This window comes from Schistocerca gregaria, chromosome X, assembly GCF_023897955.1.
Source record: "Schistocerca gregaria isolate iqSchGreg1 chromosome X, iqSchGreg1.2, whole genome shotgun sequence".
Classification (NCBI taxonomy): Eukaryota; Metazoa; Arthropoda; class Insecta; order Orthoptera; family Acrididae; genus Schistocerca; species Schistocerca gregaria.
The window spans coordinates 814681772-814697040 of record NC_064931.1 but is presented as its reverse complement, the minus strand read 5'-3'; the positions used below and the strand labels follow the sequence as shown (position 1 = coordinate 814697040).

General features: G+C 41.8%; 1 protein-coding gene across 2 annotated transcripts in view; it reads left to right on the top strand.

The window, feature by feature from the left end:
• The first annotated feature begins 2178 nt into the window (after nt 1–2178).
• Nucleotides 2179–15269, top strand: part of LOC126298689 (solute carrier family 22 member 7-like) — a 155663-nt gene continuing 142572 nt past the window's right edge. For both annotated transcript variants that reach the window (XM_049990127.1, XM_049990126.1), the window contains exon 1: nt 2179–2213. In XM_049990127.1, the coding sequence (XP_049846084.1) occupies nt 2202–2213 (12 nt within the window). In that variant the 5' untranslated portion in view covers nt 2179–2201. The remainder of the gene's footprint in view (nt 2214–15269) is intronic.

Genomic DNA, 15269 nt, shown 5'->3' with positions numbered 1-15269 from the left:
AAAATGGAATTCAACACACCAGAATGGCACCATTCTACCATTCTCTCCACAAGAAACGGCGAAACTCAACTTCTAGTTCGCACTTTCAAGGCTTAGATGTCCAAACTTTGCGATTCACATCCGATGTAAAATGTGTAATAGTTGTTTCTCGGCACCTATTGCACAATGCGTTTTCACGACTCAGCTGAGTTTTTACATGGTCACCACCACCACACCTTGTTAGATCTTGTCATCTTGACATGCTGCTTTCGATTCCAACTTCCTAAAGAAATTCTGCACGATGGACAAAGCCTTTAACAAGCTACACAACTGAGAATCTGACATCGTCACCCAGATGTTTGGCCGACCTCATTATGCCGTTCACTGCAAATCAGGCACCCACAGACGATGCCAAAACCAGTAAGTTTTTGTGGTTATTGTGATCCTGCTGTACGTTTTCATGTTTCAGAAATATTGCCTGCAACCCAGACTGCTGACCCCAGCAACCTTTGCCGGAGCCTGATCTTCGCGTATGGGTCAACACACGACTCCACCTCCATAGAGGTTGAATCCTGCAGGCCCACGCAGCCCCAGCCACAGCGCCTGTGGCCGCTCTCAGCGACAGACATCGAACCCGGATTAGCGTTCAGTCTGTGCCCTCAGCAGCACCAATGCTGCACCCATCTGTGCCGCTGGATGGACGTCCACCGTGCGGGTTTTTCGTAGGCGTCCCGGTGGTTCGTAAGGCTAATGTCGGGACGTGAGTTGGTTGGCGCCATCTGCCATCGCGTCACTGTGAACTCTATCAGCTGCATCACGGCACCGACCTTCCCAAGTCATGTCAGCATCCACACTATGCGACAACGTTGCGCAATTTTTCGCTCCGCCAAAGTCGGTGTACAAGACGAGATTCCAACTAGCCCGACAGCGCGCCACCGTCGGGCCTGTCTCCAGAGCTCACCGTCTTCCGATGGATGGCGACATGTTCGCCACTAGAAGACGTCATCATAGCTTCGACTCATTGTAACGAAATGTAATCCTCCGCGAGTATTTTTAAGTCACCGCACCTGGGGCACCGTCCCAGATGTCGGAAGAATCGCAGTGAGAATAGGTGGATCTAGCACAACGCCATTAATGTGATAATAATCAATAAGTGTTTCAACATTGAACTGATAGTGAGCTACAGTACTATGTAGCTTTACCATTGCAACCTATTTTAAGCAGATGGGGTACCTGGACAAATGCAGCCATCTTTACTGTGAAAATTCCGATGAAGTCAGCAAGAGACCGCGAATTACCTAGAAATTATTGAAGTTAACATTTGACTGCTTCATTCTATCGAAAAGCTTTAAATTTATGCTTCGTAAATGTTTTTTTGTCTTTCTCTTTTTTTATGTGGTAGACACTTTTGAACCCACTGATGCAGGTTGGATTAAAGACGCGCAAGTCGCATTCAACAGATTTGAAGTAAGACCTGATTCGCATCAAATCAAATTTTGCGCATTTGTCTGCGGGAATAACGAAGTTGGAAGCCCCATATCTACCACTGGTGGAATCTTTGTTATTGAAGGGATTCAAAAATATTTCCAATCATCCATTGGAGAAGTGGATGCCGCAGAAAAAATTAAGCTGAACGAAGTTATCGGAGCAAAACTTGAGTATGAGTTTATGAAATTGACGAAGAAAAAAAAATTGTGGCGAAAATGCAAAAGACTTTCATCGTGATCTAACTCTGCCCGAAATTTCTTCATTTAAGTATGCACCTGTCACTTCTTGGGTCTTAGAAAGTCATTTTCTTTGTCCAAAAATGATCTGTCACACAATGGAATGATCATAAGTGAAAACAAAATTTAGAGAAATTGGTTGTGTACTGTTTTATAGGAAAATACATATAGATTTAGAAGTGACTTCTGACAGCGAATATTTTTGTTTTGCCACCTCTTCGTGCATGTTTAGTGATATGAATGTGACACAAGCCCGTGACTACGCTATCCGCCTTATTGCAGGCAGAGGACAGACTTTCTTCGCCACTGCGCTAGGAGGGGTTAGTGATATGAGACTGTGTGAATGCGTACATGTTTTACGATTTGATAGTGCACGAAAACCGGATCTCTAGCTATGACATAGTGCCGACGGGTTTGGTCGCGCTAGCCGTGGCCGCTGATAAGGTTAGTTGTGGAAATGCAATTTGTCCTCAAACCAGTGCAGTTCGTCGTCCAACCATGTCGCAGCAGGTAGGTGTTCACCTCTCCTTTCACTGCTCGTCGTCGGTCATTACAGCCACCTGACGTTCTCTTCAATTTCTTAATAAAAATTGCTATCATCCCAAATTTTAACGTGGTACAAATGAATACGATTTTAATAATAATAAAAGGGTGATTCCAATGAAAACATTAATTGTTTATTATGCATGTGAGATAATGGAGCAAATTACAGATATGTCATTTTTCCTTGTAGTCCCCATGCAGTGTAACGTACGTATTCCACCACTTCGGAAGTGCACGTATACCTTATGAGAAGAATTCTTTGGGTTGTGAATGTAGCCACTCGTGCTCAAAGCATTTCTGCTCTTCATCGATATTCAGATGCTTGTGTAAGCAGTCCTAAAAGATGAAAGCCACTCAGCCTGAAGTTCGGGTAACGCGGGTGTTCGAGACACTCAAATTTCCTGCCTCGGGTATGGATGTGTGTGATGTCCTTAGGCTACTTAGGTTTAAGTAGTTCTAAGTTCTCGGGGACTGATGACCTCAGATGTTAAGTCCCATAGTGCTCAGAGCCATTTTTTGACTTCAGTATTTTGCATGAGCCCATGAAATGGTATCTAAGTGGTACGTACATTATAGATTAATCGGAGCCAGAAATACACTTTCTTACCCATCTGTGTAAGCTGTTAAACATTACCGTCATCTGGATTTTTTTCGGTACAAGTACCCACAGCATAACGCCAATGAATTTGGTGTATGAAATCTATTAACGCATCCTCATAGTGACATGGGAAACAAAGTTTCCGGCCTTCCACATCATAGTTCCTCTTAGGAAAGGTGTGTCATTATTAACACGTTCCATAGTTTCATATTGTGGCTCGATTCTTGGGTCCTTTCATACATACTCCATCTGAATTCACCTTTTTCGGAATTCTCGATAATTCATATCTACATATTATGTTATCCTTTCCTTGGCTTTGTACGGCAACTGTACTTCTGCTTAATTAAAATCTACTCGATCTTTTTCGATCTCTATATTATATAAAAAGATTACTCTTATACATCTACCCAACGGTGACGGATTTAAAAATTTTGCTCCTCTAGGCACATCATATTATATGCCCCCCCCCCCCCCCAAAAAAAAAAAAATGTTTTAAATAATGACCATTAATCGATCACTTCACAATTGCCGTTTTGGGAGGGAGCGCCGTGAGCTGTTTCCGTACTCTTGCTATTCGTTGTTCTGAACGACGCGTCAGCGGTCTAGTCGGCCGGAAAGTGTAATATGGTTCCTGAGCTGTACATGGTGTACGACAGCATTGCGTTGACACATTTTTCTGTTGAAAGACAACAGAAAGGAACACAAGGAAAATAACATTTCTCTGATGGCCTAAACATGCAGCAGAGCGTGTAGGACGCAATGGATTTTTGTTATACGATCACTTTTAATATGTTATTTTACACCAAACCGTTGAAACAGAAAACAAAAAAGTTGTGTTAAGATCTAAAAATTGAAGCGAAGGTGTCATACATTAGAAATTAATTCGTGCTTTTACAGAGATGTGTTCAAAAAGAAAATTAAACTGTCGTTTAAGATCTAATAACTAAAATGTGTATCAGATAAATAAACCACTTTCGGTATTGACACGTGAGTCTATAGGAAAGCGTAAGAAATGAAAATGAAATAGAGATTTCGGTGCACGAACTAATAACTAAATACAGACGAACAGACACAGAACTATTCGCACGAAGTAATGGCCGCTATCGACAGGGGATCTCAAGTTGATTCCGTATTTCTAGATTTCCGGAAAGCTTTTGACACCGTTCCTCACAAGCGACTTCTAATCAAGCTGCGGAGCTATGGGGTATCGTCTCAGTTGTGCGACTGGATTCGTGATTTCCTGTCAGGAAGGTCGCAGATCGTAGTAAGAGACGGCAAATCATCGAGTAAAACTGAAGTGATATCAGGTGTTCCCCAGGGAAGCGTCCTGGGACCTCTACTGTTCCTGATCTATATAAATGACCTGGGTGACAATCTGAGCAGTTCTCTTAGACTGTTCGCAGATGATGCTGTAATTTACCGTCTAGTAAGGTCATCCGAAGACCAGTATCAGCTGCAAAGCGATTTAGAAAAGATTGCTGTATGGTGTGTCAGGTGGCAGTTGACGCTAAATAACGAAAAGTGTGAGATGATCCACATGAGTTCCAAAAGAAATCCGTTGGAATTCGATTACTCGATAAATAGTACAATTCTCAAGGCTGTCAATTCAACTAAGTACCTGGGTGTTAAAATTACGAACAACTTCAGTTGGAAGGACCACATAGATAATATTGTCGGGAAGGCGAGCCAAAGGTTGCGTTTCATTGGAAGGACACTTAGAAGATGCAACAAGTCCACTAAAGAGACAGCTTACACTACACTCGTTCGTCCTCTGTTAGAATATTGCTGCGCGGTGTGGGATCCTTACCAGGTGGGATTGACGGAGGACATCGAAAGGGTGCAAAAAAGGGCAGCTCGTTTTGTATTATCGCGTTATAGGGGAGAGAGTGTGGCAGATATGATACACGAGTTGGGATGGAAGTCATTACAGCATAGACGTTTTTCGTCGCGGCGAGACCTTTTTACGAAATTTCAGTCACCAACTTTCTCTTCCGAATGCGAAAATATTTTGTTGAGCCCAACCTACATAGGTAGGAATGATCATCAAAATAAAATAAGAGAAATCAGAGCTCGAACAGAAAGGTTTAGATGTTCGTTTTTCCCGCTCGCTGTTCGGGAGTGGAATAGTAGAGAGATAGTATGATTGTGGTTCGATGAACCCTCTGCCAAGCACTTAAATGTGAATTGCAGAGTAGTCATGTAGATGTAGATGAACTGGATTTGCTATTACATAATTTTACAGACTAGTGTGGAAAAATTAAATTTGTTTTATAATTTAATAGATAACGTGTAATGCATTAGGGTCTGTGTAGCTAGATGCTGCATAATAAGTGTACACAGTTCCTTTAATCTATGTAAGGGCTGAACAGTTGTGTACTGCAGCTACTGCTCTCACCACGGCTCTTTCTAACGGATTTAGCAAAACTTCTACGTATTTATCGACAGAACTGAACTACGTTATTTATTAACACTTTTTAATCTGAGCGTACTCTCCGATAACGTATATTTCTGCGACAACTACACATTTCAAGAGACGCCAGGAATACGCACAAGTGGTTTTTCAAACGTATTATTGGCCATATGTGTGAGGGCATTGATAACGACCACCCAGTTTTCATATAGACACACACTTCCTCTTTCGCTGACCAACTTCGTTTTGATAAACTTTTGCCATAGTGCTTCCCAGTTTCATGAAAGAAAAAAGTTTATCCCAGCGCTGTGCAGAAGCAGAGAAAAAATTACAAAGATTTTGCATTATATTGAAAGATGAACATGCTTCCCGTAACAGCTTGCAGCACAAGTGCCCGCTAAATTCAAAGAATGTGCTGCACAAGGCACATTTCGTTGTTTAATGCGTGCCTGCAAACCACTCTAGGTTCCTGACATACTGCTTGCGTTGTCATATTACTGGCCACTACAGTCAGTAATATCAATGGAATTTGTAGACATAACTTTTAGCACGGCCTCAGCTAAGTTTTCAGACTTTTGTTCTGGGTTTGGTAATAACAGAAGAAACCGTTCAACAGATTCAGCATTCTCGTTCACATATCTTAATATATATGGCGCTATGGTTGGCCCGCCAGATGGAGCTGCCATAGGTCAAACGGATATCAACTGCATTTTTTAAAATAGGAACCCCCATTTTTTGTTACATATTCATGTAGTACGTAAAAAATATGAATGTTTTAATTGGACCACCTTTTTCGCTTTGTGGTAGAAGACGCTGTAATAGCCACAAACGTATAAGTACGTGGTATCACGTAACATTCCGCCAGTTCGGACGGTATTTGCTTCGTGATACATTACCCGTGTTAAAATGGACCGTTTACCAATTGCGGAAAAGGTCAAAAGGCGATATCGCGTTGACCTATGGCTATTGTGATCAAAATGCCTAACGGGCGTGTGCGACATCTGGTTTCCCCCTTGAAGCTAGACAAGTTTCGTTGTTTGTAGTTTATTTGTTTGACGCTTATTTCGTGTGATATTTGGCCCGGCTACGATCAATGGACCACCCAATATATATATATATATATATATATATATATATATATATATATATGAAAGATAATTGAGCAATATGTGAAATGTCTGCAGTAGAATCAGCTATTATAGAGAAATATTTGGCCTGTTTTACTTCACTTACTATAATTCTTTTTTTTCGTTCAGAAAGAAGCTCTGTTATTTCATCACAGATTGTTGAAGAGAGATAACATCTATGTCCCTGCCCTGGATTTTCATATCGTTCAATGTGTTCTGCGAGATAAGGATCAAACTCGGCTATTAAGTTCTAGAAACATCATAAATTCACCATTATGTAATGAATGGAATCTTTCAATGTGTCCACGTAGGGGAAGTCCACGATTTGCTAGCTTCTTAACTATTGCAAACACCCTTTTCAACACAGTGTGCCAGTACATTTTTTCTGTCTCAACATAAGACTCGAAATAGGTATGTATGGTTCCAAGTGACATTTTTTCTTGTTAAGAGTGATAACTAAGAGTTTTTGTGTTCAAGTGAATTCTCATGATGAAAATATTAGAAATATTTTTCCAATCAGCAATACCATTAGTAGCAAACACGGCCTTACCTCCGAACAATTTACATGGCGCACAAAAAGCAGCACCGGTACTGCAGGAGGGTACACGAAAAGTTGATTCACCATTTCAAAGCTTACAGTAAAATACATTTTTGTTCAAATATCTGGTTATTGATCTTCCTGAATTAGAAAAATCTCCGTTACAATTTTGATTAGTGCCACATTGTAAGAGGATGTCGATTGTTGGTTGACTGACACACCATTCTGCAAGATCATCACGAACGAGGTTATTTCTTTTTGTGAGACTCGAAATCAGGAACAATTTGCTTTTCTTCATTTTTAACTTTTGTCTCGCTATGCTGGAAAAATTATAAGTTTAAAGCCGGCGGCAAGCATAAAACGTCATCCGAAATTGTACTGAACGCTTTCTCAGAAAAGTTTTTGAACAATTAGTTCATGAGCCCACTCGAAGCGTAAATGGTTGCGAAAGCATACTTGAGCTCTGAGCAACAAATAATCCTGGACAAAAAGTGAGTATCATGACGAATACAGGGATTAGCGACCACAAGGCAGTAGCTGCTAGGCTGAATACCGTAACTCCTACAACCATCAAAAAGGAACGCAAATCATAACTATTCAAAAAAAAAAAAAACTGATAAAATGCTCTTAACACCTTTTTAAAAGACAGCCTGATCTCTTTCCCATCTTATGATGTAAGCGTAGAAAAGTTATGGAATGATTTCAAAGAGACAGTATTGACAGCAATTGAGAGATATGTACCACATAAATTAATAAGTGATGGTACTGATCCCTACACAAAACGGGACAGATCGCTGTTGCCGAAGCAGCGAAAAAACCATGCCAAATTTAAAAGAACGCAAAATCCCCAATACTGACAAAGTTTTGCAGACGTTCGAAATATAGTGCGTACTTCAATGCGAGATGCTTTCAATAATTTCCACAACGAAACTCTGTCTCGAAATCTGGCAGAAAAGCTAAAGAGAGTCTGGTCATACGTAAAGCACACCAGTGGCAAGACAATCAATAGCTTCACTGCGCGGTTAGAACGGTAAAGCCACTGATGACAATGCCACTAAAGCAGAGTCATTAACCACCATTTTCCGAAACTCCTTTTCGCCACAGTGGAAGAATAAAGATCGAAAAATGACGAATATTGTAAGTAGGCTGTTTAGGTTTTTTTTATTGGTAACGCCGCCGCCACGTAGCGCTCTGTATAAAAATCACTGGCTCTGCCGTGTGCAGTCTGTGGCTGGTTTGCATTGTTGTCTGCCATTGTAGTGTTGGGCAGCGGCAGCTGGATGCTAACAGCGCGTAGCGTTGCGCAGTTGGAGGTGAGCCGCCAGCAGTGGTGGACGTGGGGAGAGAGATGGCGGAGTTTTGAAATTTGTAAGAATTGGTGTCATGAACTGCTATATATATTATGACTAGTGAGTTAAATACATTGTTTCTTCTCTATTAAAATCTTTCATTTGCTAACTATGCCTATCAGTAGTTAGTGCCTTCCGTAGTTTGAATCTTTTATTTAGCTGGCAGTAGTGGTGCTCGCTGTATTGCAGTAGCTTGAGTAACGAAGATTTTTGTGAGGTAAGTGATTTCTGAAACGTATAGGTTAATGTTAGTCAGGGCCATTCTTTCGTAGGGATTTTTGGAAGTCAGATTGCGTTGCGCCTAAAATATTGTGTGTCAGTTTAAGCACAGTCGTGTATAATTTTTCTAAGGGGACGTTTCATATGTCGACCCTTAGGCGAGGATACCTCACTGGAATCTTCTGATTTTTTTCTTGTAGTTTGTGTAGTTAGTGTAGCCTTTGTTTATTGCTAGCGCGTAATCATAGAGAGAATTTCCTTTGTAGTTGCAGTCTTTCATTGTTGTACAGTAAAACAGTTGTGGCATGCATGTAGATTTGCACCAAGTATTTCGCAGCTGCGCTTGCAATTAACTAGTAATTATTTTCAGTGCTATGTTAATGTGTTCTCTTATTTTTGTTCTTCAAATTGTATTTTTCTGTGTTGTCGTGTGAAAAATTGTGACAATAATGGCGTGTGAAAAACGTAACACTAGGCTCCAAAGTAAACTGAGAAATGACAGTGAAGACGAAAGCAGTGTGTTAGCGTCACCATGTAATGAATTCACTAACGTTCAAAGTAGTAATTTGGTAATAGCGCATAGGGAAATGGAGCGGGCTGCAAATAATGGTGTAGGCAGTGAAACAATTAGTGAACAGCGAAGCATTATCGATAGATCGGTCGGCAACAGCTCGCCTCAGGATTCCGAAATGACAGGACACAATCTTGCAAATACTGTAGATTCAGATTTTGCGTCCTCACCGTTTTCTCAACAATATGTGAAGTGTATCTTGCAAATCATGTGAACAACCGTCTGATGATGAACTTGTCATTTCGGTGCTGTTTACTTAAATAAATAGCAGTATTAATAGTGGCTGGTTGCTGTAATCTTCTGTGTAAGAGACAAACTACGTATATTTCCAAGCTTATATTGTCGAATTTCGTTCTTAAGGCTTATTTAAACTAGCACGTTGTTTAATAAAATTAAAATTTTTGTCGTCTGTAAGTGCAGTTAATTTAAAACATAAAAGGTGAAAGTGAGTACAGAGCAAAAATGCCGCCTCTCTTAAGGTGCCGCTGCTACGTCAATACCTAGTGGGCCTATATGCAAATCCGCCACTGATCCCCAAGAGTTCTTGTCTAATAGTTTGTCATATGTAAGATATTACCAGATGGTGCGAGATCTTCTGATTTCAGTTCTAACTGATCTGTGATAAACTTTAATTCACTTTCATATTCATTTAAGAAATCAGTGACAAGTGAATTGTTTACGCTGGGTAAGGGTTGACGAAGTATTGGACGTTTGTTTGCATTGTGTCGATCCTAAAAGACCACAAAACGCAACCCTGTATGAGTCGGGGCAGTTTTCTTGTTGCTGCAAATATCTTTAAACCCGAGACAGGCACTGGTGCTTTGTCTTTCCTCATTTAGAAAGGTTGTTAGTAGCTCTAATTTACTGATGAAAATTCTGTACCATTGTCAACCAATACTTCAACGATTGTACCTTCTATTTCCTTTTATTGCGGCACTAATAGTTTCTGTAATGCAAATATTGTCTTCCTCGTTTAATAAATCGACACTTATCTAATATTGCCATTTCGCTTGTGGTAAACATTGTTACTCCTTAACAACTTGTCATAAAACAACATGTCACGTAATAACTATGCATCGTTCCATGTGCCACTAGCTCAAGTGTTTCTTCTTGAGTAAACCTGCAATTTAGTTTGTTAGTTAGCTGCATGTTACATAGAACATTGTCATTTACTTGTCAACCTGTCGTAAAACGACAAGTCATAATATATGCGCCTTGCTCCACGTGCCCCTAGTACAAGTATTTCTTCCTGAGTAAACATGCAGGTTAGTAAGTTAATTAGCGAGGTGTTCCATAGAAAATATGAACTATTCTTTAATCGAAATGATATGGAACGAATCAGTTTATAGGATGTTTATAAGCGATTTGATTACCGTTGATGAACATATGTTTTATACATAATCGTGCAACTATCTTTAAAAACAATTTTTTTACAGCCACCAGTTTTTAAATAAAAATCTTTTCATGGAATAGAAAGAGCCGTTCAGGAGAAATGGCTCTGAGCACTATGGGACTTAACTTCTGAGGTCATCAGTCCCCTAGAACTTAGAACTACTTAAACCTAAGTAACCTAAGGACATCACAAACATCCATGCCCGAGGCAGTATGTGAGGGGAGCAGGGAGTCACAGAGACGCAGCTACGCGATTTCATGAACGAGCCTGTTAGTCTACTTCAAGGCAGCCAGACCGAGCTGCACAGTGTTGGCGATATCGAAGAAAACCAATGCGACTATGAACGGACCCGAGGGGAGTTTCCCACACAACTGGGCCACGTAGCCGTTAATCTGCGTGTGCCTGGAAGCAACAAACTTGCAATCATCAACTATAATACTTTTTGATTCTAGTACAGTTATGTGCAGTCTTGCATCACCCTCCACGACACCAGTATCGAGCAAGTCTACACCACAGTATGGGTCAACGAGCTGCTGCTGCCAGTCTGGGCAGTCATCTGCATCAGACCGTACTTGTGGACCTGGAGCAGCACAATGAGTGACCTGTCTGCAGTCTCTATGCCAACAGCCAAACTGCAGCCTTGGGGGACAGGAGTTCACGACCAGGGCGACACTATTGCCATCCACCCGCACTGGGGCAAGATTCTCTTGCGGTAGCTGTGGACCTCTACAAGGCAGACGCTCACATCGCAAGCACTTCTTGCTCGGGGCCACACAGTGCTAACTGGGGCACAATCTGCTGATTGAAGCAAACAGTGCCAGTAACGCAGGATGTGGACGTCACATGTCTAGCACACTGCCCCAGCCTGCTGCAGCTGACAGTGCAGCCGGCAGACCATGAGCCTACATGGGGGATCATGTTCATGGTTTCACAGCACTTAAATCACTGTAGTGCAAGACTGATTAAAATTCCTTTACCTTGCAGCCGAGATTTCCTAGCCACCACTGCCCAGCATCATTACCTCAACACCTTGCCAATCCACCATGTCTATACTGTACTGACCCCACTCACATTGGGTCGTGACAGACTGGTGTCAAAAGTAGTTTGTTATCAGTGTACCTAGTCTGGCAGTTGGTGCTAGGACCATCGGCCTCCACACAGCACTGATTTGCAACCACAGCACGCAGTTTCGTCTCACAGTAGAATGAGTTAGCAGACTATTGGTTACTGTGGTGGTTTTCCATGTTTTTTTGTGTGGAGCATGTGGTGTCTAAGCGGGAGATTCACAGAAATTTGAGAGTAGTGCTTATACGAGGTGCATTCAAGTTCTAAGGCCTCCGATTTTAATTCTAATTAACTACTCACCCGAAATCGATGAAACTGGCGTTACTTCTCGACGTAATCGACCTGCACACGTACACATTTTTCACAACGCTGACGCCATCATTCCATGGCAGCAGCGAAGGCTTCTTTAGGAGTCTGTTTTGACCACTGGAAAATCGCTGAGGCAATAGCAGCACGGCTGGTGAATGTACGGCCACGGAGAGTGTCTTTCATTGTTGGAAAAAGCCAAAAGTCACTAGGAGCCAGGTCAGGTGAGTAGGGAGCATGAGGAATCACTTTAAAGTTGTTATCACGAAGAAACTGTTGTGTAACGATAGCTCGATGTGCGGGTGCGTTGTCTTGGTGAAACAGCACACGCGCAGCCCTTCCCGGGCGTTTTTGTTGGAGTCCAGGAAGGAATTTGTTCTTCAAAAAATTTTCATAGGATGCACCTGTTACCGTAGTGCCCTTTGGAACGCAATGGGTAAGGATTACGACCTCGCTGTCCCAGAACATGGACACCATCATTTTTTCAGCACTGGCGGTTACCCGAAATTTTTTTGGTGGCGATGAATCTGTGTGCTTCCATTGAGCTGACTGGCGCTTTGTTTCTGGATTGAAAAATGGCATCCACGTCTTATCCATTGTCACAACCGACGAAAAGAAAGTCCCATTCATGCTGTCATTGCTCGTCAACATTGCTTGGCAACATGCCACATGGGCAGCCATGTGGTCGTCTGTCAGCATTCGTGGCACCTACCCGGATGACACTTTTCGCATTTTCAGGTCGTCATGCAGGACTGTGTGCACAGAACCCACAGAAATGCCAACTCTGGAGGCCATCTGTTCAACAGACATTCGGTGATCCCCCAAAACAATTCTCTCCACTTTCTCGATCATGTCGTTAGACCGGCTTGTGCGAGCCTGAGGTTGAATCGGTTTGTTGTCACACGATGTTCTGCCTTCATTAGACTGTCGCACCCACGAACGCACTTTCGACACATCCATAACTCCATCACCACATGTCTCCTTCAACTGTCGATGAATTTCAATTGGTTTCACACCACGCAAATTCAGGAAACGAATGATTGCACGCTGTTCAAGTAAGGAGAACGTCGCAAATTTAAGTATTTAAAACAGTTCTCATTCTGGCCACTGGCGGTAAAATTCCATATGCCTTATGGTGCTGCCATCTCTGGGACGTATTGACAATGAACGCGGCCTCATTTTGAAACAATGCTCATGTTTCGATCTCTTTCCAGTCCTGAGAAAAAAATCGGAGGCCTTAGAGCTTGAATGCACCTCGTACAGTAATACGAAGGATTATTTATAACCAGTGAGACGCGCTCAATGTAACTTACTCTGTCGTAGTACAGGCATGTTGCTACTCAATGCACAGAGTCATGATGACTGATAATAAGATGTAAATGCTGTATTGTGACATACAAACTGTTGCACGTGTGTTCTGTGTTACTTAGTGTGTATTGAAGATGAAGCTTTCACAATGACGGAGTCTCAGACGCAGGATATCATTGGTTGGAAGGCAGTTCAAGCATTGGTTAAGAAGCACAATTGAAAGTGGATAAAATGGACTTATTTAACAAGCTTTCAACTAGGAAGGAACAGTTAGAATTAGATGTGCAGCCTAGTTCTTTACTAGATCCAGCCACCGTCAGCTTGACCACACCTCTCTCTAGAAAGTTGACTGACGACATAATGCCGTTTTTGGATGATTTGCAATTAATAGCCAGAAGTGGGGAATGGTCGCAGAATCAGTTATGGCAGGTGTCCAAGTTACGGTTCGTAGGGGAAGGCAAAACGTAAGTTAGATGTACAGAGAGGCTAACAGCTGTGCAAACATTTGATGAACTGAAACAAAACCCACTACAAAGGTACAAGAAGCAAAGTGAGGTTCTTCACGAACGATTGAGTAGTCTGTCGAAGAAATGTAATGAGTCAATAGAGAATTTGGCAGGCAGGATACGTAAGGTGAATGTGATAGCATATGAATTAGGGTAGGCAGACGAGGCAAATAAAATCATATTGCAGGAAACGAAACAGAGGGCAACTGAGACATTTTTGAAAGGCTTGTACCCTTGAATATCAAGAATGCTGAGAATGGGTGCCAAAAAGGAGTTGTGCCCTGTGATCAGATTAGCTACAGGTTTTGAAGAAACTGATGTAGCAACAGGCATGTGGGGTAAGAGAAGAGTGGTTTCCTCTAACGTGAGGTGCTACAGGTGTGGTAGGATGGGACTTGTGCAAAGTCAATATTTCCAATCTCAGTGTAGTAGATGTCATGTGGTGGGACACCACCAATACAATTGTAGGAACCATGAGAGAAGCAAGGGACAAATAAGCAGGTCTTCAATGCAAGAAGGAACCGCTGGTCTACCGCACAGGTTTCCTGGTAAATTTCGGTGCAAGAAGTGTGGAATGCAGAAATTGAATCTAGTATCATGGAAGTAGTGCAGGGAAGAAAGTTTTTATTAGACACAGCGTGCATGTGTCGGTAGTAAGTATGGGTCTCATCGGTCAGTGGCGATTGAGCCCTCCATGCTATAACTTATGCGGACTTGGAAACAGTGATGTGAATTCTATGGGTTCAGGTTGGAGTACAGCGTTTTAAGCAATACATAGAAGTTGTGCTCCAGGTAAGTAAAGACTGCTGTGTGATATTAAGGTTTGTCTTTCTGATAACACAGCATACCAAAACTGATCTTAGTTTAGTTTACTTAGAAGGAGAACAGTCCAGCTAGGGTAGGCTGACGCTAGTGAAGTACTGTTGCAAGGTGCATCAGTCTTAAGTTTTTAACCACTTGAAATACAGTCAACAACACTAAGGATTGATATGCATGTTATTGTGCTGAAAGGTACCGGAAAGTTGATCTGGGTAAATGTGGAACTGGAGTGGCCTGTTAATGCATTGTGCCTGGTGTAACCACTTACAGCAAATGATGTATCAGACACACCACGTTGTTTTTTAAGGCGAAGCATTGTACACGTACAGGAGAGGTTGGGCAGGAAAGTTGTACCCATGAATTAGAATAATTTTGGAGCCTACGGAGTAGAGCTGGCTAAAGGACTGTTGGTACATAATTTGAATATGATGGATGATGGAGATGGGACTCAGTCAATGTGCCCCAGCACAATATTCAAATCACTAATAAAGCTGCATTTTGTAAAACGTTGAGCATCATAAATCTACAGATAGATTGGAAATTGTGAAATTACTGTTTGAGTTCGAGGATTTGATTTTCCTAAAGGGCCTTTTCCATCGACATATGCAGCAGAACAGCATATCTCTACAGGAAATGAGCCACCGGCACATCATAAACATTGTCACATATCACAAGATTTGCAGTCAGTGTTGAAACAATTCTTTGATCAACAAAGTCATCAGATACTACTAAGAGATATAGATTATGCTGTGTCTATAGACATTTTAACAGTAAATCTATAACTGATGCATATCCAGTACCAAGTATTACCTAG